The sequence below is a fragment of the Diuraphis noxia genome, unplaced genomic scaffold, assembly GCF_037042655.1.
Source record: "Diuraphis noxia isolate RWA-SAM2 unplaced genomic scaffold, SU_Dnox_SAM2 contig0003, whole genome shotgun sequence".
NCBI classification, from domain to species: Eukaryota; Metazoa; Arthropoda; class Insecta; order Hemiptera; family Aphididae; genus Diuraphis; species Diuraphis noxia.
In genome coordinates, this window is record NW_028301713.1 from 78,845,504 (window position 1) to 78,868,237 (window position 22,734).

The 22,734-nt window shown below is 24.9% G+C and overlaps 2 protein-coding genes across 2 annotated transcripts; one reads left to right on the forward strand and one right to left on the reverse strand.

Annotated features, from left to right (window-relative positions):
• The first annotated feature begins 6,449 nt into the window (after nucleotides 1-6,449).
• On the forward strand, nucleotides 6,450-16,334 carry LOC107168211 (uncharacterized). The gene is made up of 8 exons (XM_089222906.1): nucleotides 6,450-7,537; nucleotides 8,283-8,471; nucleotides 8,562-8,749; nucleotides 11,072-11,210; nucleotides 11,740-11,867; nucleotides 12,440-12,568; nucleotides 13,332-13,400; nucleotides 15,956-16,334. Exons 1-8 carry the CDS (start codon nucleotides 6,490-6,492, stop codon nucleotides 16,127-16,129), a joined length of 2,064 nt encoding a protein of 687 aa, XP_089079032.1. The 5' UTR covers nucleotides 6,450-6,489; the 3' UTR covers nucleotides 16,130-16,334.
• A 518-nt stretch (nucleotides 16,335-16,852) lies between these two features.
• LOC107168215 (uncharacterized) lies at nucleotides 16,853-22,671 on the reverse strand. Its single transcript, XM_015517544.2, has 6 exons — nucleotides 22,432-22,671; nucleotides 22,178-22,319; nucleotides 21,989-22,099; nucleotides 20,464-20,524; nucleotides 20,195-20,266; nucleotides 16,853-18,018 (listed from the first exon to the last, which is right to left on the reverse strand). Exons 2-5 carry the CDS (start codon nucleotides 22,316-22,318, stop codon nucleotides 20,205-20,207), a joined length of 375 nt encoding a protein of 124 aa, XP_015373030.1. The 5' UTR covers nucleotide 22,319; nucleotides 22,432-22,671; the 3' UTR covers nucleotides 16,853-18,018; nucleotides 20,195-20,204.
• Nucleotides 22,672-22,734: the final 63 nt, after the last annotated feature.

Sequence of the window (22,734 nt, forward strand, 5' to 3'; positions counted from 1 at the left end):
TTGGCTAGACAAATTATTACAACGAATACAAAACAAATTAGGCAAAAAACATTCCAGATCATCTATATGAAGCACTTGCACCCAGTCTTGAAAACTACAGCAACTTTATAACATTTCTACAAATAACTAAACTTTACAATCTTATATGATGTATAAATGTATCGGTATTGATGTTAATGTTAGCCAATAACCTTAGTTAATGAGACTTAAATAAATAAATAAAAAAATAAAAATTAGGCAAATTATTTTAAGCTTTTAACTAATTGAAATTCTTCACTGTATTGTTCTCATACGCTGTTATACCTACTATACCTACGTTTTTCAATTAACATTTTGAACTTATGCTTTAAATTCAATCTAGGTAGGTATGATCTTAGCTTTTAATAACACAACATCTAAAACTAAAAAAAAAATAAGAATCTCACTCTCAGTAGCTTTTATATTGTATGCATACCTATGTACCTATATTAAATTTATATGAACAACGTTTCTCAATATTATACGATTTGTTTAGCCTCTATTTATATAGATATTTCATAATAGGTATCTTCTATCTGTATTAATTATACTACCCACTATTAATTATTTACTTTTATATTAATTATTTAGTATGTAAGTTATAATACCGGTCGAACTAATTTTTGCCAAAATACATTACCTACAACTTATAGTCAATACTGGATCTAAGTTTTAATCTGCTTAAAATTGTCCATAAAACCATGTAAAATGAACATAATCATATAATATAATATGATATATGATATATATATATAGTATTATATACACACTATAGTCTATATACAATGTTTTATTTTTAAGACTACATTACAGTATTAATATGCTTAAAATCCAATATTATATTATCCACATAATTATTAAGTGTGTCGTCTAGCTACTATATACCATTGTGATATGGATAAACATAAACCTACCTAGGAAATAATCTTTCCTGATACATTTAGGTAGGTAATTTTATGATTAAAATATTTAAAGTCAAACAAAATATCTACAATCATTTAGTCTGAAATACTTCATAGTCATCATTCACAAAAATATAATCATGACAAAATTCCTCGTCGGCGTCAGTTGTGGTACCAGCTTTAATCAAACTTACAGTCAAACGTAGATTAACTGACAATTGTACAACCTGCGAGTTGCGATTAGGAAGGCAGGAAGCCAAGATTATAAATATCCTTTATTCCTGACCGAATCTCTCACTAAACCACAAAAAATCACAAATGCACATTGTACACATTATAATTAACCTCATGGCTTATTATTTAAATTATGTAATGATAATACTTGTAATCTAAACTTCAATGGCCATTTTTGCCTATAATTAAAAAAAAGAAACAATAACATTATTGTTCTGGCAAATGAGATCTTTTATATAGGTATAGTTTTTTAGTCACATTAAAAATAAATGTCAGTAAGTAGGTATATGGCATAACACAAGTAGACATTAATTAATTACATGATTTTATTTCGTTTATAATTATTATTATAGTCAGTAATAAATTATCATATTTACAAACTCGTATATAGTGTAGATGTAATAACAAATAAAACACATGCATTTTTATCCTACAGTAAAATATACCATCGGCATAATCATATAAACTATGACTTTTACCACGTATGTGTATTGTATAAGCTTACATGTCATAAAAAAAATTGTTGAAATAAACGTAACGTTTAAAAAGTTATGTTTATTACAGCATATCAGAATAATAATATAGTAACTAACTTTAATTTACTAGACTTCAGGTATAGAAATAACAAGTCCACATTATTCGATAATAGCTAGGTAGTCTAAGTAAACGTGTACAACTAAATCAAACATTTTATCTGTTTTTTCTTAATTCTTACAACTAAATCTTTATAACATATTTTAATAACATAATATGATATTTTAATAAAAAACAAATACAAATTTTATTTTAATAACATATTTTGTAAATTCTAAGTACCTATTCAGAATAATAAAAACGTAATCTGTTTATTTTCAACTTAATTTGAGTTCCGAAAAGTAAATGAAATTATGTTTAGAAACATTTTGTGAACAGAGGGTGATCAAAATTAAATTTCATAGGATAATGATATCCGATGTTTTAATTTCTTACTACAATTTATAGTATTATCATGAAACCACACTTTGGTTTCAACGTCAAATCAAACAACATAATATTCAAACGCATCTCTGAAACAACATTAGATTTCATGCTTTTCAATGTGTATTATACAATATATATTGGTAGACTAAGAGTGATACATTTAAGTAAGTATGCTAATTATCTCAAAAATTATTAAATTTTTTTGAATTTTTTTTACCCTTTTATTTGTTGGTGAAACCACTATCAACTTTTGATTTTCAAATGGTAACATATAATTAAAATATTATGAATTAATAAAATTATTTTTATTTTTTTTTTTGAATTTATATGTTATCATTGTAATTTTTCGTTGATTAGTAGTTTATGAGATACAAGGTAACAAAATAAATAAAAATTAATTAAAGATAACTATTTTACTTTGAACCCTGATCATTTATAAACTTATCGACTAATTGGACTAATTGGATTTATTTTGTTACCTTGGATTTAGCGATATCGAATTTATCACTATCTTATGGTCCTTACAATTATTGGAAAAATAGTAAAAACTGCTGATACTTTGGGGAGCAGTATCTCACAAACCAATCAATGAAAAAAAATGGTTTTATTAATTCATGATATTTTAATTATATATTACCATTTGAAAATCAAAAGTTGATAGTGGTTTCACCAATAAATATAAAAATGAAAAAAATAAAAATATTATACAGTTTTAGAAAAACATAAACCTAAAAGTTAAAAAAAAAATCAAAAAAGTTTATAATTATCGAGATAGTTAGTTTACCCACTTAAATAGATCCTCCTGTATATAATGCTTAAATATCACTTATCGTATCTACGTCATTAAATTTATTCAAAAACAAAATTATTAATCACATAATGATGCTAGCTATTTTACTTTTAAATTAAAAATAAAAATAGAATAATAAAATTAAATACTAGGTACTTATATATCATTTTAATGCATGCCTTCTAGTTACAAGTTTCCAACAACAATTTCCAATCCCGGAAAAAAAACTATAGAAAGTACAATGTAACATGTTGATTATAATTTATAACTAAGGCATTATATAAAGAAATACCAACTCGTATTAAGCAGTTACCTACGTGACTATATAAGTACTTCATATAAATATACTCCAACGTATAAAATATATATATATATTTAAACATAGTTAACCCACATTTTAACAAACATCAATTAATATTAGACAACACATAAAATAAAAATTAATTACCAATCAAGAAACATATATTTTATTTATTCTTCAGAAAGGTAGACCATAGAGAACATGGTTTTTTGATTCATAAGTTCACAGTTTATAAAAAAATGCACGTCAGATATAATTCTTGTCAAAAATTATTTAATGCATAATATTTCAATATCCTAAAAAGGGAGAAAAAAATTATACATGCCTATAATATTTACCATCTTAACTGTAATAATTATTTTATATCATTAAATTCAAATTAAACACATCCATTACAGTGATTCTTTAGACAACTAATAACCCGCTTTTTTTAGTTTTAAGTGTTGATAAAGATTTCAAGGCTCATTCAGAAGATTAAAAATATCATAAGTTGCTATCATAGCAGTATAAAAATATTGGAAATACGAAACCATAATTTTTTACACATATTCAGTTAAAAATTTTAAGAATTCTACTAATGTGTGGGGATGGATAAAAACACGGCCGAGTACCTAAAAAGTGTAGTACTTTAACATTCGTTTTGATGATTGCAATAAAATATAGATAAATCGTATTAATTTATATAATCACATACCTATGCATATCATATTTAAAACATTTAAATAATAAATTCAAACAATTTTAAAAATTTTAACACATATTACCTACCTATTTATTGCAATATATATTTTTTTATTGTTTTAACATCAAAACAAGATTATTAACTGACAATTATTTAAAAAGTTTATATTTATTATTATATTATTAAATGTATAAGCAATTGTTTTACATTTTATGACTTAGAAATCATGATGATTGTAGCAATATTGATTTCTATTGAATTTGTCTTAAAAAATGTTTATCTAGGTTTCACAACAATTCTTCGTAATTATGATCTCTAACGTATATAATACATTGTATCTTGATCAAGGTAATTTTAAAGACAGTTTAAATATAGACATCTTAAAGCGTGATCATTTAAAGAAAAATGTTGAAATATTTATTTTTAAAAAAATATCAAAAAACGTGATCTTACTAAAAAATAATATTAATTTGGCGATGAGAAGGGAAAATAAAAATACAGTTTAATCAAGGTTGAGCAATAACTTAATGGTAGTAGTTACAGTTCATGTGGTAAGTTAATTATATGGAATTTAAGATTAACTTTTTTTAGTGAAATTACTAATTGTAGTCATGTCATATAAGTTTGATTTTATAATGATAGTAACATTTTTGTAATATATACATTTAACAATTTTTAGTCAATTTTAATTTTGACATCTTTAAAGTACTTAACTACCAACTATATTCAATTTTCTATCAAAAACCAAATCGAAGCTTTTTTTCTATTGCTTTTCGTGTGTACAGAGTAGGTCAGTAGGTGCACATAACATACAATATTACAGATTTTAATAAATACCCTATCAATATTAAATGGCTCAGTTTTCAATACCATTATAACTATAAATTACAATATAATACCTACTCACATATCATTATAAATTATAATTTTTTTTAAATAAAAACGTCAATACTAATTGATGATTAGAAAAAAGCATACTTGGCTAAGTATAAATATTTGATATGGCTGAAATACAAAATAAAGGTGGAATAGCTTTATGAATCATTTCATTTGGGCTCTAGGGTTGCTGCAGCAGATTCCCACTTTGCCGAATGCCAATTCGCTTACAATTCATTTCGCCTATAAATTTACCAGTTTAAAAATATTTTAAAAACATTTCCATTTTGCTAACAGTCTAATTTTTCGACATCTCAGTGCGCCGACAAATTATACCAGTTTTCTAATACAATTTCAATTTTCCCGATTTGCCTACAGTCGACAATTATTTTATCGAAAATAAATATGATAGCGGCAATAATAGGTAGGTATTGTATTTTATTGATAACTTCAATAATCAAATGTTTTTCCACATATCAAATCCATAAGACTATATAATGAATTAGTAAAAATAGTAAATTTAATTCATTTCAGTCGTTTTTACTGTGAAGTTTTGAATTTAATAAACAATTGAAAAGTGGTTGCTAAATATTAAAATGGACCCAATTTGTACGCATAGAATATGAGAATAAGTAATTTTAAATTTTTTTGGATTGAAATCAGAATAAATTGCATTATTGGAGTTCATATATAGACATGCTAAAATATCATATATATATAGTACAAAATATATTTTTATTTATACCTACATAAACAATATTTGTATTGACTATCATTACATAATATAATATAATGTATAATTTTTTTATAATTAAAATAATAAAAACCAATTATTATTATATTTTAAAATTATATTAATTAATGTATTACATTTCATGTAAGTAGTATAATATATTTGTATGTTCTGAGCCCCTTTTTTATGGGCAGATTTCATCAGTTTAAGTAAATATGATGATAATGTGTAAGTACACACTACATATCAGTAGATTAAAAATTGTATGAGATGGACTATTTTTTTAACAAAAATCTTCTATGCAATATAGGTCAAAGCATTTTTAAGGTCTACAAGACACATTTAATAGTTATATATTGATACTTAATATAATTTAATTACATTTTTTTTTTAGGTTAAAAGCTTTGACTGCATAGTAATTGGCACGGTTTATACTGTAGAAGAGGGGGTATACGATTGGTAAGGAACACGTATATTATATGAGACGAAGATTTTTCACTAAAATGCATAGTTGTTTTCGTTCCCGGTTTCACATCCGGGAATTAGCGACTACGGAAAATGCTTTACTTTAGAAAACGTTAGTGACTGAGGCCACCCATCAAGCCACACGAGATTTTATAACATTATTATTAAAATAAAATTTTTGAACATAGTGAATAAGTTGCAATTTTATTATAAAATGATTTTTATTGACAATAATTATCATTAAATTATGTACAATGTACATATATGTCATGTAAACATAATATGTATTTTATTATTGAATTTCCCATAATATTTTTTATTTAGAATAGATGCATTTATTTGGTAAATTAAACCATAATTAATACGTTCTAATAATTCAAAAGCATATAGGTATGTTTTATCATATTAACACAGCCTGTATTTCATAAAGTAAACTAAACTTCATTAAACTATAATAATGTTCCTACCTACTATTAAATTAATTTATTATACAGATGTTCAAAACAATTATCAGTTGTAGTTATAAACATGTGGACGATATTGGAGACTTTTATTTTATCTGAGATTCCCCTAGTACATTTATTTTATTTAATACTAATTGTTACTACCGTTAGCAATCAAACGGTTGAAGAGCCTATCAAATCAACTCATAAACATTCTGATGAAATTATTGATAACGCAGTTGAAGACACAAGTCCTATTCCATCAAATGTGGATAACGTACCAACGATTAATGATGAAAAAGCCGAACAAAATAATGTATTTAGTGAACTGGCTAAAAGAATGAGTACTAGAAATACAATTCCTCAGATTAGTGAAAATGAAAAGAATAATATTGACACTAAAGAAAATGGCATAAATACTATAGATCATAACAAAAAAGTATCAGGTAAAATCTTTAAAAGGACTAAATCTGAGAAGAATAATAGTCATATTAATGGATATGAAGATATTGAACCGGACGTTGAAAAGAAAATTGGTCTAGAAACTAGTGATGATGAACTGCCAGAAATAGCACAATTATTTGAACCTGAAAATGAAATTAACAATACTGTAGCGGACGATGAAAAGAAAATTGGTCTAGAAACTAGTGATGATGAACAGCCAGAAATAGCACAACTATTTAAACCTGAAAATGAAATTATCAATACTGTAGCGGACGATGAAAAGAAAATTGGTCTAGAAACTAGTGATGATGAACAGCCAGAAATAGCACAACTATTTAAACCTGAAAATGAAATTAACAATACTGTAGCGGACGATGAAAAGAAAATTGGTCTAGAAACTAGTGATGATGAACAGCCAGAAATAGCACAACTATTTAAACCTGAAAATGAAATTAACAATACTGTAGCGGACGATGAGAAGAAAATTGGTCTAGAAACTAGTGATGATGAACAGCTAGAAATAGCTCAACTATTTGAACCTGAAAATACTCAAGATGCAAAATATCCATTGAAGCCAATTAATCGAAATGAATTGACGCAATCTCCTATCGACAATGTTGAAATCGTAAAAATCAAAAATGAACAGCTAAGCGAGGACAGTAAAAATAATAGAAAAAATAAGAAAAAAGGTAAAATACAAAAGTTGTCTAGTATAAGCAGTTTAAATAACTGTTATTTAAGAGCTCTATTAATCCTTTAGTAATTTAAAGTATATTTTAACTTCCAAGTTTCTTAAAAATTGCCAATCACTACTTTTGAAAAAAACTTGGCTGAAGTATTAAAGAATACTTACTTATAAATTATAATATATGAGTTCGATTTCCAATTTATAAAGCAATGCATTTGATTATCATTTATACATAATATAATATTATATATTTATATCTTCAACCAAATAGATAAACGAGTAAAACCGTACGTTCCGTTTTTTAAACACCAGGACATTATTCACCCAAAAACAATCTAAAGTCACTACCACAACAGTGTTTCGATACAGAGACCTAAGGTGTGCACATTACTATTATAGTTTATTAAATTACGTAAATAAATTAACTCTAGTTAAAGTGGTCAACGGCAAGTATAATATTTACTATTTAGGTTATTGTAATTACTCAGTTATTTTCATTATCTTCAGATTTCAACCAATATTAACATTCAGACAATTAAACTTACAGTACTTACAGTAATCATGCATTCTACAATTATTATATATTTACATCATAGACAATAATACTACACATCTAAAATACAACTAAAGATGTTTAATACTTAATAATTCATATTTAATGGTCTACCAAAAGGATGATGTAATTTATACAAATACTATGATTAGTAGATAATCTTTTTATTTTAACATTTAGTTTTGTATTCTAGCGACATTTTTTAGAGAATTCAACCCTTCTGATGGTAATGCACGCATATATTGTACATTTTTGGGAGATGTATTTAAAATGTACAAAAAAGTACAAAAACGTTTTGTTGGACACTTTTGTCATGCAATTGTTTTTGGCACTCCGATAATTTTAAAAAAACAACGAGTACACTTGGGACAAAGAATGAGAAGTATATAATATATTAGATATATATTAATTTTAAAAAAGCTTATCAAAAATTAATAATTTAATAATTTTTTTTTTTTTTGTATTCATATAGATCAACTGACTGAAATACATTCACTTAAAAACTTAAGTCTTATCATCGTCATTATGCAATATTCGAGCTATAAATATTGGAAAAATGCGTTAAATCACAGAGACTTGAATATTTTAGTAAAAGATATAATAAACACGGTCATACGATATAAAATCGATGGAATACAATTTTCAAATTTACATCCATCGGTATGAATTAATAATTTTGTTTATTATAAATCCTTAAAATTTTATTTCGAATTTATCGTAAATGAATTGTTACCAGGTAACACATTATTGTAACTAATGTTTTAAAAGTGATTGAATTTTAAATTTTAAAAATTCAAATCAAATGTGCTTTTCATGTTGAGTAACAAAAGAAAAGCCAATTAATGTATAAATGTATAAAACCATAGTCGCAGCGAGGCCCGATTAGCTGATCGCATATACACATAATTATTATCTAAAATATAATTGGAATCTTTCAATTATTAATAAAACAACCTAAGTTCTTGAAGTTTAGGATACTTATTGACTATGCCATACTAAATTATAAATAAGTAACTTTTGTCAAAAAGTAGAGTATTACTTCTAATTAAATTAAAAAACATAACATTAACAACGTATTTTAATTTCATTCCTTTAAACAGTTTAAACCAAAACAACATAGTTACTTATAAAAAATATGTTCAATTTGACCGTTTTACCCATAAAAAAGCTACCAAATGGATATGGCTATGCTGCCAAGGTTGGGCAAGATACTCAAAAAGGAATATTGAGATACTTGGCTTTGGAATATCGCGATACTATAGATAGGTACTTGGCTTTGGAGTATCGCGATACTAGATACTCGATACTTGGCTTTTGAATATCGCGATACTATATACTCGATACATTTAATAAAATTAGTCACTGGATTTTTAAAAATTATGGGGATGAACACTTCATTAAGTAATATTAGAATGACAAATAAAATAATAAAAACTGACACTTATTCAGTAATAATAATACATTAGTAATAAAACAAATCAATCGTGTTCATTACCTACTTTATCGTGAAAGGTTCACTATAAAGTAGTAACTATTAGGTACACCATCATACAAAATTATGGATACCTAATAAGGTACAGACGTAAAGTCCAATTCAATGTACGTGTGTCACAGATATATATATATATATTATACAATATACATCACACATGTAACTGTATTTTATGATTTATATCGGTACTGGGTTGAACAATTATTTCTAACAACCTACAATATTAAATAAGAATATTAATTTCTGGATCATTAATTATTATTTCTTATTAATTATTATTTTGATAATAAAACCAGAATTGTATTGTATCTTGTATCGCACCATAAATTATTTTATGAAATACTAGATACATTGACTAACAATGTATCACGATACAAGATACTCGATAGGTACTTCATATAATTGTATCGAGATACAAGATACAAGATACAATTGTATCTAAGATACGTATCTACGATACTTGTATCGAAGATACTGCCCAACCCTGTCTGCTGCTAAGTAGGCTACAAGTGAGTCACTATAATGGTATTAAATATGAATTCAATGATATACTATCATTGTATACGAAAAACGAGCGGAGGTTTTGCCAATCTAAGATATTTTAACTAAATAATTTATAATAATTTTGTCGACATTTTAACTTAAACAGTGATAAAAAAGCGTACCTATGTATTTTTAATATTTTCCAACTGTTGTTTATCAACTCACGGAGAACATTGTAATAATAGGAATAAATTTAAATCATAATATATGATATATAATGTAGGTATATTTTATACGTTATTGATAGATATACCTAATATAAATGTACTTATTACATATTATATCAAAATGACGTACTACTAAATTCATAGAATTAAAAAAAATTGCTTTACTGTCACTAGTGTAAGCAAAGCATTGCATTTAAATACATTGATTTAAGATCAATTTTATTTGACTTTCTTGTAGATTTTAATAAAATATTACAGAACAAAAAAAAATGGTATTAACGAAATACCAAATATATATAAACGTTATTTTTTAATATTTACCTACTTACTTGTTTTTAACTACCTTCCGAGTCAGATAGAATCGTAAGAGTAAGTTATAATGTTTCATATCATTATTTATCGGGTATTATAATAGATTATAATAAATATACAATATATTACGATATGATGATATTACAGGGACTAGACAATTAAGAAACATCCCAAATGTATTCTTAAAATAATAGATAACTTTTATTTTATTTTATTTTATTTCTTTGTACTTTATTTGGTTGAAACAATCTATACAACATTTTTTATAATCAGCTTAAGTGATAAAAAAAGAAGGTTACAGCCAGGTAAAGTGAAGAAACCATCCTAATGGCAACACTCCTGATGTCATATATATGATTAAGTTAGAGGAGTAGGTCCACAACACATGTGTATTCGTTTTTTAAATACAATATTAATATGTTTTGATTACTGAATTATAAAAACGTTTAAACATTTAAATTGTTATAGGTAGGATATAAAATAGATAAACACATGATGGATAATCTAATAAAATTCTTTAAACTACTACAAAATGAAGCAGAAAAAAAAAATCATAATTTAAAATTTGGCATAACCATCAATATGTACGGTCTGTCGAACACAAAAAGTAAATAACATACATCAATAAAATTTTAAAATTTGTAAGATATCAAATAGTTATAATTATTTTGAACTGAATATATTAAAATTATTTAATTACAAAAATAAAAAAAATAATAACTAATATGGCAATTGCTTAGAATGAGTGTATAAAATTAATGATTAATAACCATTTAACATTGCAATACCATTGACGTTAATTATATTTAGCATTACATCCAAAAAAATGATTCCAAAAGCAATTTAATCAGTATATTATTATTTAAGATTACACTTTAAACTTAGCATACTACTAGCATACAGTATAACAAATTCATCAAAGTATCAATAATTTTATACTCATTAGATACCTATTAAAATATTTCTTAATCGCATTATCTATTTATACTAATGAATACAATTTTAGTTGTTATCCATATAAATTGTAAATAATACCAATTTAACTTAATATATTAATTATAACTTTAAATTTAAACTGGATAACATCACTTAATCTTCATTTATATTATGTTTTATAAATTATAAATTATAAACAGGTTTTACTTCATTCAACAATTTAAATCCGCTGGTCACATGGTATTCATTCGAATCAATTTCCATGGTAAAATGTTCATTGGATTACAAATTTATCGGCACTTCTCCATTACACGGAAAAAATGGCTTTGTAAGTTTGATTTGTTAATCATACCATTAAGTATTACCTCTACGTATTTTTCATAACACTTTTTGATTATTTTAAGAAAACATACCTACACCTACTTTTTTATTATTTTTCTTAACAAATAATTAACATTTATAATGTATGTTATATTGATGACTTATTTATTTTTAATGAATTTTAATTTATCAAATTTTTACCTGCAAATAATATTACTTTAACATAATGAAATAATAAAATCTACAAAATGTTGGTAAGAGTTTCAAAGTTTAAAATGTATTTAACCTCTTTAATTTCCAAGCATAAAGTAGGTACCTTTGAATATAATTACTAAATTACCTATATTTAGAAAAGTTCTGTATTAATTTGTCAATTTCAAACTTACAATTGAAATTGTAGATACTTACTTTTTACAATTGGTATTATAGTAAATAAAATGTATATAATATATAATTAAGATTTTAAAACTAATGCACTATAAATTAAACTACGAAATTCAATTTTACACTATTACCATGATTGTAATATAATTTTATTAATTTACAACTATTGTATCAATATTATTTATTTTTTGTTAGAAAAGTATAATTGAGACATTAATCAAGCATATCAATCATGATGACAAATTTGATATGTCGAAACTCGTAGTTGGTATACAATTGTTTCCAAATAAAATTGGTAATTCAAAGCTATACACATATGAAGAGGTAAGTGTATTAACATTAAGTTTTGAGAGTACCTATGAAAATAAAATTGTTCACGATAAATATTATTTTCATATTCAAGTTTAAGCAATACATGTAAAAATAAAAATAAATATAAATATAAATAAATTAACTGTAATAATTTGTACACAATATTTTATACATTTTTCATTAATGGTTTATTGTACTCGTAACCTAAAGAATTTAAGTTATCCTATTATTAACTTTACTAATACATTAAATACCATTTAAAGCAATCTCCTGGGGACTAATTGAAAAAGTGTCTTAAGTGGGAATTCGTATAATAAATATTATTATTTATTATTTAATATTGTTGAAATCTTAAGACTTAGTCTAAGAACTCGTAAAAATGAGCATATTAGGCAGGACGTCGTCATAAACGGGTGCTGCTGGTATATATTTTTCAACTACCAAAAACCAAGACATTGAATTGTTGAAGACAAAAAAGTGATGATAAAGGTGTTTTTCTATCTAAAATTATCAATTTTCACCACACTTTATTTTCACGCATATGATTCACTTTTAAATAATTGCATTCTAATTTTCGTGATCATACACTATATTATTTTCCCGGACGTAGTTTTTTTTAAACAAAATATTATAGTAAAATAGTTGCACTAAATAGTATAGTATAGTATAGTATAGTATAGTATAGTATAGTATAGTCAATAGTCATAGTTGTAAACATTTAACATAAACATAGCTAATATAAAAATAACAATAGTAAAATGTGTTGTGTGTTTAGTATTGTTCACAACCAAAGAACACTTGGGACTCATGGTGTGCTGCGCAACCTGAAGAACTTTGGTTAAAGGTATCTAATTCTTATAATGATTGTTTCAATTTATATACTAAACAAGTACAATATTTTAGACTTTTTGAGCGTATCAGCGTGTAAAATATTACTCATAGGTACGTAGAAAAAATAATAATTGTGAATCAATATTAAATGATATAAATAATTTCGATAACTTTTTGAATTTTAAAACAACTTACAGTTAATTATGAATAATTTATAACTTGATTTACAACCATAAAAATTTTTTTTAATATTTACGGCACCTAAACAAAATAGCTAAGAACTAGATAATATATCAAGTTGAAACGTTTATTTTCATTATCTTTAACTACCTAACCTACCTATAGTATATTAGTAGAGTGTATATATAAGTAGGTATATATTCCAGTCTTGTAAAAAATACATTTTGAAAGTATTAAAATATAGATACAGCTTAAAAAAAAAAGCGGGTAAGTGGGTATCGCTCTGCTGTACATTGGGGGTGGGGTGGACCTCTGACTAGGGTAGGTTAAATTTGAATGCAATGATAGGTATCATTGTATACGAAAAACGATTCTGAACGGAGACGGTTTATCTGTCTAGGATATATTAAAGATTATTAAAAATTTTCAAATCTTAGATTTAAAAAGGAAATTTTTTATGAATTTCTATCTAAGATAATTTGCAAATTTTTAAATTTTTAATAATTTGAATATTGCCGTAATTTTTATGTATTTAGTGAAAATTTGAACTGTAAATGCTTATAAAAAAAAATTGTGACTATATATTTCTTTTATTTTTCAACTGCTATTGTAAAAATATGTTAGGAGCTTTGTATTAAATTTTCAAATCTTAGATATAAAAGAAAAATACTTTATGAATTTCTAGTTTAAAATAATTTGCGAATTTTCGTGATTTTTACGTATTTTGTCAAAATTCAAACTTTAAATGCTTTTAAAAAAAAATTATGCATATATACATATATATCTTTTATTTTTCAACTACTATTGTAAAAATATGATAGGAGCCTTGTATTAAATTTTCAAATCTTAGATCTAAAAAGAAAAACTTTTATGAATTTCTATCTAAGATAATTTGAAAATTGCCGTAATTTTTACGTATTAAGTCAATAATTGAACTTCAAATGCTAATAAAAAAAATTGTGCCTATGTATTTTTATAATTTTTTTATCACTATAAGAATAACTTATGAGGAACTTTGTATTAAATTTTCAAGTATTTTGATAGGGCCAAAAAAATTTTATCGACACTTCAAAAGAAAATTTTCAGAAAAATTGAAAATTTCAGTTGTATATAAATATCTAAAAAAAAGTCAAAATATTTTGAAAATTAAATCATATAAAAAAAATTCCAATCTTAATAACTTTTAAAATTTTCAAGTATCTACGACTTATACTTTTTGAATAATTACAAATATTTAAAATCGTTATCGTTACGCTATTTCGTAAAAATTTAAAATTCAAACGCACTTAAAATTTTTCCTATAATGATGTTTCGAGTTTTCTCTATATCTTGAAGGAAAACTAATAGAAAACTTAATGTTGTATTTTTAATCTTTAGTTATACTTGCAAATTTTCGCTTTTCGACAGATTTCGTAATAATTTGAACTATAAACGCTTATAAAAAAAAATTGTGACTTACGATTTTAAATTTTTTTTAGTTACAATAAGAACAACTCATAAGGAACCTTGTATTAAATTTTCAAGTTTTTTTGGTCTTCCAACATTTTTTTACCGGCACTCTCAAAAAAATTGATAATTTCAGTGGTCTATAAATAACTCAAAAATTTGTGAAAATTAAACTGTATATAGATATAACTAACATAAAATTTCAAGTATTTACAGTGATTAGTTTTTGAATTACAACCATATAAAAAAATCGATTTGGTTTTGCGTAAAAATTCCCGTTTTTCTGTCATTTTTTCGTTGTTTTTCTCAATTTTTTTGAAAATGTTTACTTTTGACCTCTATAATGCACCAAGGATATTCACTTTTACATCGGAAACCACCCCCAAAGTTAGAAATTGAAGCATTATTTCGACTAGTAATGCTGTACACAGACACAAAAAAAAAAAAAAAAAACATCATTGTAAAATCAATACATTCATCACTTCGTTCAGAATCTAAAATACATATATAGTACTCGGGACCCAACTCGGATGAGCCACAAAAAAATAGACCAATATAGAGCAAAATCTAGTTCTCCACTTTTTAAAATTTTTATTTTTAATATCAGAGGTAGTCATTATAGGCTTTATAAGTACATTTTATTCTATTGTATTTGTATAAGTAGGTACCTACTTATAGAGACTATGTGTAGATAATGACCGAATGGCCAGTAGGTACTTTTATTAATTTTTAGAACTATAATAGGAATACGCATTTTTCTTAATTATTTTAGTATTTTAAAACACCGATATTATACTAAGACCAATAATCCTTTGGAATAGTTTGGGATTTTTTAAGTAGACAAAATGTAAGTATTTGTTTATAAAAAAAACTAATGTCCACGCTTTGTACATTTTATCAATCGACTTTTTATGTTGTTTATTGTTTATTATAATATTATAGGGTGATTTTTTGCGGACTACTCATATTGGAGGCGTTCAACTGTATTACATGCACTCGGACGATTACAGGTCCACATGCGGATGCTTTTCGTTCCCATTGATCCGTGCACTTCTTCGGGGCTTGATTAACATTAAGGAAAAAGAAGAGTGCGATTTTGAAACGGCACACAACTAAATAGTCGTAATCATATTAAGATATAGATAATATTATTAAGTTTTCCTCATTAGTCATAAACTCATGAAATAATATCATATCTTTTCATCGGGTGCTTGGAAATTGGATTATGAATATTTTATATTCAATTTGTTACTACCAGCTATCGTTATTATTATTATATAAATATTTTATAAACCTATTAATAAATGCGTATTATTACGACACATTTACTCATTTTAATTCGTTAAACGTCAATTGTTGTCATTAAATAATATTACAGATGTATAATTTTGGTAACAACAAGCACACATCAATTAATATATAAACTGTGAGTATGTACTACTTAGTTTCTAGCAAAGTAATAACCGTGTTGTTTTAGTACAATAATAATTGAACATTAAACTCGGGTACTTATATTATATCCGTTATACATTCCTAGGAACGTTTTATTTGATGAGTTTGAAATAGGTAACCGTTAAGATCCATACCGCTAATATCTATGACTTTAGTTGTTTAGTTTGTAGTAGGTACCGCTACGAAAATACAATTCACTCATAGAATGCATTAGATAACCAGTCGCTATCGTTTAAATTTCTAATTTCATACAAATTTAAACTTAAAATATCTATATATATTTTTTTAAATAGTTTTTGGTTATAGTATTGTAACTTTCATTGTGTTTTCATTTTCTATAAAAATACATATTTTTTTTTGTTAATTGTTTAAGATACCAACAAGAAGGTTATTAGCATGTGTTACATTTTTTTAGGAATTTACATTAAATAACTTAATTGCTACCTAATAGTTACTACATATAGTCATATTGTTATATTTGTACATAGTTGTCTTAAGTTCTAATAATTTATATAGGTTGACACAGTTCTGTTATGTTGACAAAACTGTTAAGTATAGCATCTCGTATAGTGTCTCTGGTAGCTCCTGTTCGATGCGTCTTCCATTGAACTGTCAACATTCTGTCAATATATGCTTGACCGTAATAAGTGTTCTGCAAATCGTACATGAAGATGGGTCTTACTTGGCCATGAAGTATCTGTGAGTAATGCAGGTGAGGCCTATTCGTAGGTTGGTCCTATGTCTCGTAGGAAATTACCTCGTCCCTTCTGGACATCTCAAAAATAAAAATAATAAATGCAATTACTGATTATATAGATAATTTATGTTTTGGATCACTAATAATTTTATATTTTAAGTGACCCCTTGATTTTAAAAGAGTGGACACTAACCTTGCTGTCCTCATCTTATTACGACACAGTACTAGATATATAATATTAGTTATACCTACATTAAAACTTAATGAAAATAATATTAAGAGTGTCAGTTATAATTATTTAATTTTATTTACACCAAATAGAAATTTACAAAAAAATATGTATAATACATAAATTAGGTGAACAATAATAATAATAAACTAATGGCCTTTGACGATCAATAAAAAAAAAAAAATTATAATAATAATTTTTGACTAAAGATATGAACATTTATTTGGTAATTGAGTAACTGTTTATGTAGGTAATTGTCATATTTACAAATCCAATCAAAATATAACAATAATTTAAAATGAACAATGAAATAAAATAAGAAAAATAGTATAAATCAATTTGATGTTATCGAATAGAACTAAATTAATTGTAATATTTAATTTGTTACACACAAAAATAAAAAAATGATAGTAAGTAGTAAGTATAATTTTATAAAAATAATATTTTACAAATATTTTGATTACCTAAACAAAAATCACCTATTTAGTCAGTACCCATATTGAAATTATGAAAATATCTTATATATATCTTATAAAGTAATAAAGTATATGTATGTTGTATAGTTTTTATTGTCCTTTAAAGTCACTGCAAATCGTCAAGTATTATCTTCAAATGCATATCAAATGCCTGAAAAATGATAGAAAATTAGTTTAATTATAGTATAATTATTAAATGTAATCACTAATAAACTAATTAAATAAAATGTAGCTGATAGTAGCGGTTCCTAACCTTGTGGATCACTAAATTCATAATTCTACATTTTATGGACCTCTTTAAAGTATAATAGTGTTTATACTACCTACAAATTATTAACAAAAATTGACAATATTTGCTATAAATAGCTTAACTTTACGCTGAACTTTTTTTTTTGTTAAAGATAGAAAAACTTATGAGGAATCTTCTATTAAAATTTCTAAGGTTAACTATGAAAAGAAAAGTTATTATGAATTTCCAACTAAAAATAATTGTTGATGAATTTTGTCAAAATTTGAACTTTAAATGCATATAAAAAATAAACGTGCCTAATGCCTATCTATCTTAAATATTTTTGAATTGCTATAAAAAAAAATGGGAGAAACTTAACAATTAATTTTCAAAAAAATTTTTACCAAGGGGAAGCCAAAAGATTTTGATGAAAATTGCATGTGTCTACGTTTATCTGTTTTTAAGTCATACCAAAGAAATAAAAAATTTTTCCAAAATTATTATTAATGTTTACAACCAATAAATACAACTCTATAAATAAACAAAAATTATAATTTTTTTTCTTGAACTGCAAAAAAATTCAAGTGTGAGTTATCCTGAGGGGGTTAAAAATTAGCTTCTTAGGCTCTAAGCATCAAGGAATATATTATTTTAACTTTTATTGAAAACAATCCAGTAGTTTTTAAGTTTATTAATAATTCAGATACACTAATACCCATTTTTATACTCAACATATTATGGATAGAAGCTATATATTAACAAATAGAAAATTACAACTTCACAATTATAATTTCCCATCTCCATAATTTAATAAAAACTAAATATTATCTTAAATTTAAAATGACTACTTTACTATAAACTTCAAAGGTAATTGTTCAATTAGGAAATATATTAATCTACCACATCAAAATATAAAGACATGATTCATTAATTCATTAAAACTTAAAATATCATATATCTTTAGTTTGTTTAAATTAACTTAATATGAATTACTTGAAATATTTCAAAAAATTAAAATGCAAATTAATATTAGTAGTTAAACAGTAAATCAATTATGGAAAATTTCAACGCTATTTCATGTCTAATATGTTTAAAGATTGTAATTTAACATACTACAGAAAATACCTGAGCAATCTGGTGAATATGACATGCGAGTATAAGAAGTATTAGTATTAGTCATACATTTTCCATTAAATCAGCAACAATTGATTCATAAGTGGGATCATTTATATTACTTAAGAACTTTTATTCTACACATTTAAAACTAGTTCATTTTTTTTATACTTTTCACACTATTATGAAATTTAGTATCTTTCGTCAGTATTCCAATTTGTGACCATATAATATGCCTTCTTTTAGCTTTACTTCAGATAAAATTGGAAATTTTACAGATCTTTTGAAAACAATGTCTATTTTTACCAAAAGCCTTTACAAAATGCTTCATTATACCCAACTCTATATGCAAAGTAGGTAATACAATATTTCAGCAGAAAACATAATTTTTGTTATTTAGGTTCTAATAATACTAGAAGTTCTAGAGATAAACCAATTATGGATTTGAATTTAACGAATCAAAATCTATTATTATTGAAATGTAAGGTTAAAACAACAAAATAATCATGGGACTGTGAATTAGTCTATGTAACATTTAATGTATCAACAACAACAACAATGTATTGTTTAGGATCTACTCTGATCCTTTTCTCCTTACTGCATCATGTTTTTAGTTTAAAATTAAAAAAAAATTTAATGAAAATTAAGCATCACTCAAAAAGCAATCACTGATATTTTAACAAATAAATAACTAAATTCAACAAACTTGACCACTTTTGAACAATAAATTACATTTAATATTTAATTGATTAAATATTTTTTTTTTATGTTTTTTCGTAATTTGATACTTATCAAAAATAATCAATCAAGTTGGTTGATTTAAATTTTTTAGGCATAGAGTAGTCTTGAAAAATGTTGAGTAATCCAGAAAAATTGCTAATCTAGACAACACTTAATTTATTTATTTTTTAAATTATCAAGGTTCTTATGTAAGTATGTATATTTATCTATCACACAATTAAAACATTTAATTTATCAGTTTTACCTTTAAAATGTTATGTATTCTTATTAGAATGTATCAATTTTCCCCAAATCTTTTCATTTTCTTCATTAAGTTCTGGAAAAAAAAATTGATAAGAAATTATACATTGTACCTGTCTATCTTAAATTATTTATATTAATAAATTATATTAATATTCTATGTTTATTTCAAATTTTGAATCAATTGCCTTCATAACAAAAATCAATATTATTATTAGGAAATATTGTAACAAGTACAAAAATATGTAATTAACAATCATGTTACAGACTTACTTTTTACATTTTCTGCTTTAAGATTTTTAAAATGCTGTTCTATGCTTGAATTTGAAAAGCACTACAAACATAAAATAATATTATACACTGTGTTACTGTTCAATATAGATACTTCTTTATATTTATGAATAAACTGATTAAACATCAATGAATGAGTTTGAGAATACAAAAAGTATACAAAAATCTAAATAATATAGGAAGAGAACCAGAGAGCCACCAACAGTTATTAAATTATTATTTGGAGAGTTCAGGAGAATATAGCTTCTCTAAAATTTTTTCTTACTTGGTCAGAAAGGAAGGCACAAACTAATGCCCAAAATAATTTATATTAAAATGTAGTTTACATATTTTAACATTAGCTTACTATCTTTTCTATGGTTTAGACTACCTAATACTTTGCTATTGTTAACTTCTCTCGGGGAAATAACGTCAAAAATCCAGCCACCGGACCGAGAATCGAAATCGTGTCTCTCGCTTGCCGGGAGATTGCTCTACCACTAAACTACCCGACCCGCATAGACCCATGACGCTATATTCCCAAGTTAACGGATGTTTACACTATTTTTATTAAAGTTTGTTTACATTATGACACATGCTTGTCCTTTGCCTAGTGAAGTAATGTATAGATATACACAATAAACTAATGTATTACCATGACTAAATAAATCAGTAGCATACACAGGATTTTAGTTTGGTTAAGGTTTTACATGAGTAAATAATTTAAATAATTTGCTTAACAGTGTTTATATAATTAGTTATAATAAATAATAATTAATAGTAAATTAACAATTTAATGTATACCTATTAAAAATTACCAACAATTAATCGACTCAGTGTATTGAAATGGTGGTAAATAAGATTTATTTTATAAAATGAAAAAAATTTCAGTTCTAAAACTCTACTCCTGGATATGCCACTGAAATAAATAGGTAGAACTATAAGTAATGGTTTTGTGTGTATACTAGAGGAAGGATGTGCCAACTGGACGAAATCTGCTTTTTTTTATCATACCTATTTATTTAGTCATTTTTATTACCAAATATCTGTGAACTAGTGTTGGCCTCTTAAACACAAATTATGACACTATCACTGAAAATTATTATTTTTCTTTATTCCCTATTAGAACATGTGGGTATTGTTATCAAAATGGGAATCATAATTTTACAAAACGTCTTTTAACGTGATTTATGTATGAAATGTAATTGGGAAAAATCTAGTAAATATAAGTCCACATTCACTCATGTGTTACATAATTACATATATTATTAAAATTGGAATATAATAAAGCTAAAATGCTGTACCTCAGTTAATATGTACAAGGTACTTAAAATTTAGCAATTTTAAATTAATAGATTCCCCACAAGTTTGTGTTTAATAATATTGTAATTAAAAGGCAGTTTTTGAATCATTGGATTGAGCTCTATTACTTAATTTTTCCCAATTTGAGCACTGATCACCAATGTTATAAAATAATTAAATAATACATAACATAATGTGCATATTAGGTTATAATTATTATACAAACCAAATTTGAATTTTTCATTCTGTCTTTTGAAGACAGAGATTCAGCTAATTGTTGAATGGCCATTCCTCTACCTCCATATTTATGTCGACTTGGTTCAGAAGTAATTGATGGCTATTCAATTAATCGTGAAAAATAAGATAATTATTTTAAAATCAATAAAACATTAAATTAGGTAATAAGAATAAGTACTTTTGAAATCTGTAAAGATCCTGATGCTACAGAATCTACTTCCAAGCCAGAATCAGAATTTGTTCGATTTTGAGAGTGACACTTTAACGATTCATTACTTCTTAACTTGGTTGTAAAAGGTTTTGTTTTTATATTTGACATTCTAAGAACAAAAACTTATAATTTTTATAATATTCTGATGAATTTGATAAAAAAAAATGAACAGTTTTATTTATTATTACTAATTACTAATTAGTTAATAACTAAGTACTCACTTAATTAACCAAGTACTGTAACAAATTTTATGTTGGAACGTAACAATAAGCAATGCTGCAGACCTAATGACCTATACACTTCCTACTGACTATTTTTTTTATAGTGAGTAGTGCCTACTGACAGATTAAATATACTACTTTAATCTATGCTACTGAGTACAACTGACTATTTTTTTTATAGTCACTAGTCACTACTTCACTAGTGACGCTGACCGCTGACGCACTGACGCAATTTTTGATAATATTACCATATTAGGGAATAGAATAGAGATGGAAAAAATATATCGATAGTTTTTTGAAAAA

Bases quoted from the DNA above. Each gene is read 5' to 3' on its own strand.
- LOC107168211 (XM_089222906.1), top strand. From the start codon at position 6,490: ATGTGGACGATATTGGAGACTTTTATTTTATCTGAGATTCCCCTAGTA. The intron at 8,472-8,561 runs GTATATAATATA...GTATTCATATAG, and splicing joins CTTGGGACAAAGAATGAGAA to ATCAACTGACTGAAATACAT. The intron at 11,868-12,439 runs GTAAGTTTGATT...ATTTTTTGTTAG, and splicing joins TACACGGAAAAAATGGCTTT to AAAAGTATAATTGAGACATT.
- LOC107168215 (XM_015517544.2), bottom strand. From the start codon at position 22,318: ATGTCAAATATAAAAACAAAACCTTTTACAACCAAGTTAAGAAGTAAT. The intron at 22,100-22,177 runs GTACTTATTCTT...TTAATTGAATAG, and splicing joins GATCTTTACAGATTTCAAAA to CCATCAATTACTTCTGAACC. The intron at 20,267-20,463 runs GTAAGTCTGTAA...TTTTTTTTCCAG, and splicing joins TAAAGCAGAAAATGTAAAAA to AACTTAATGAAGAAAATGAA.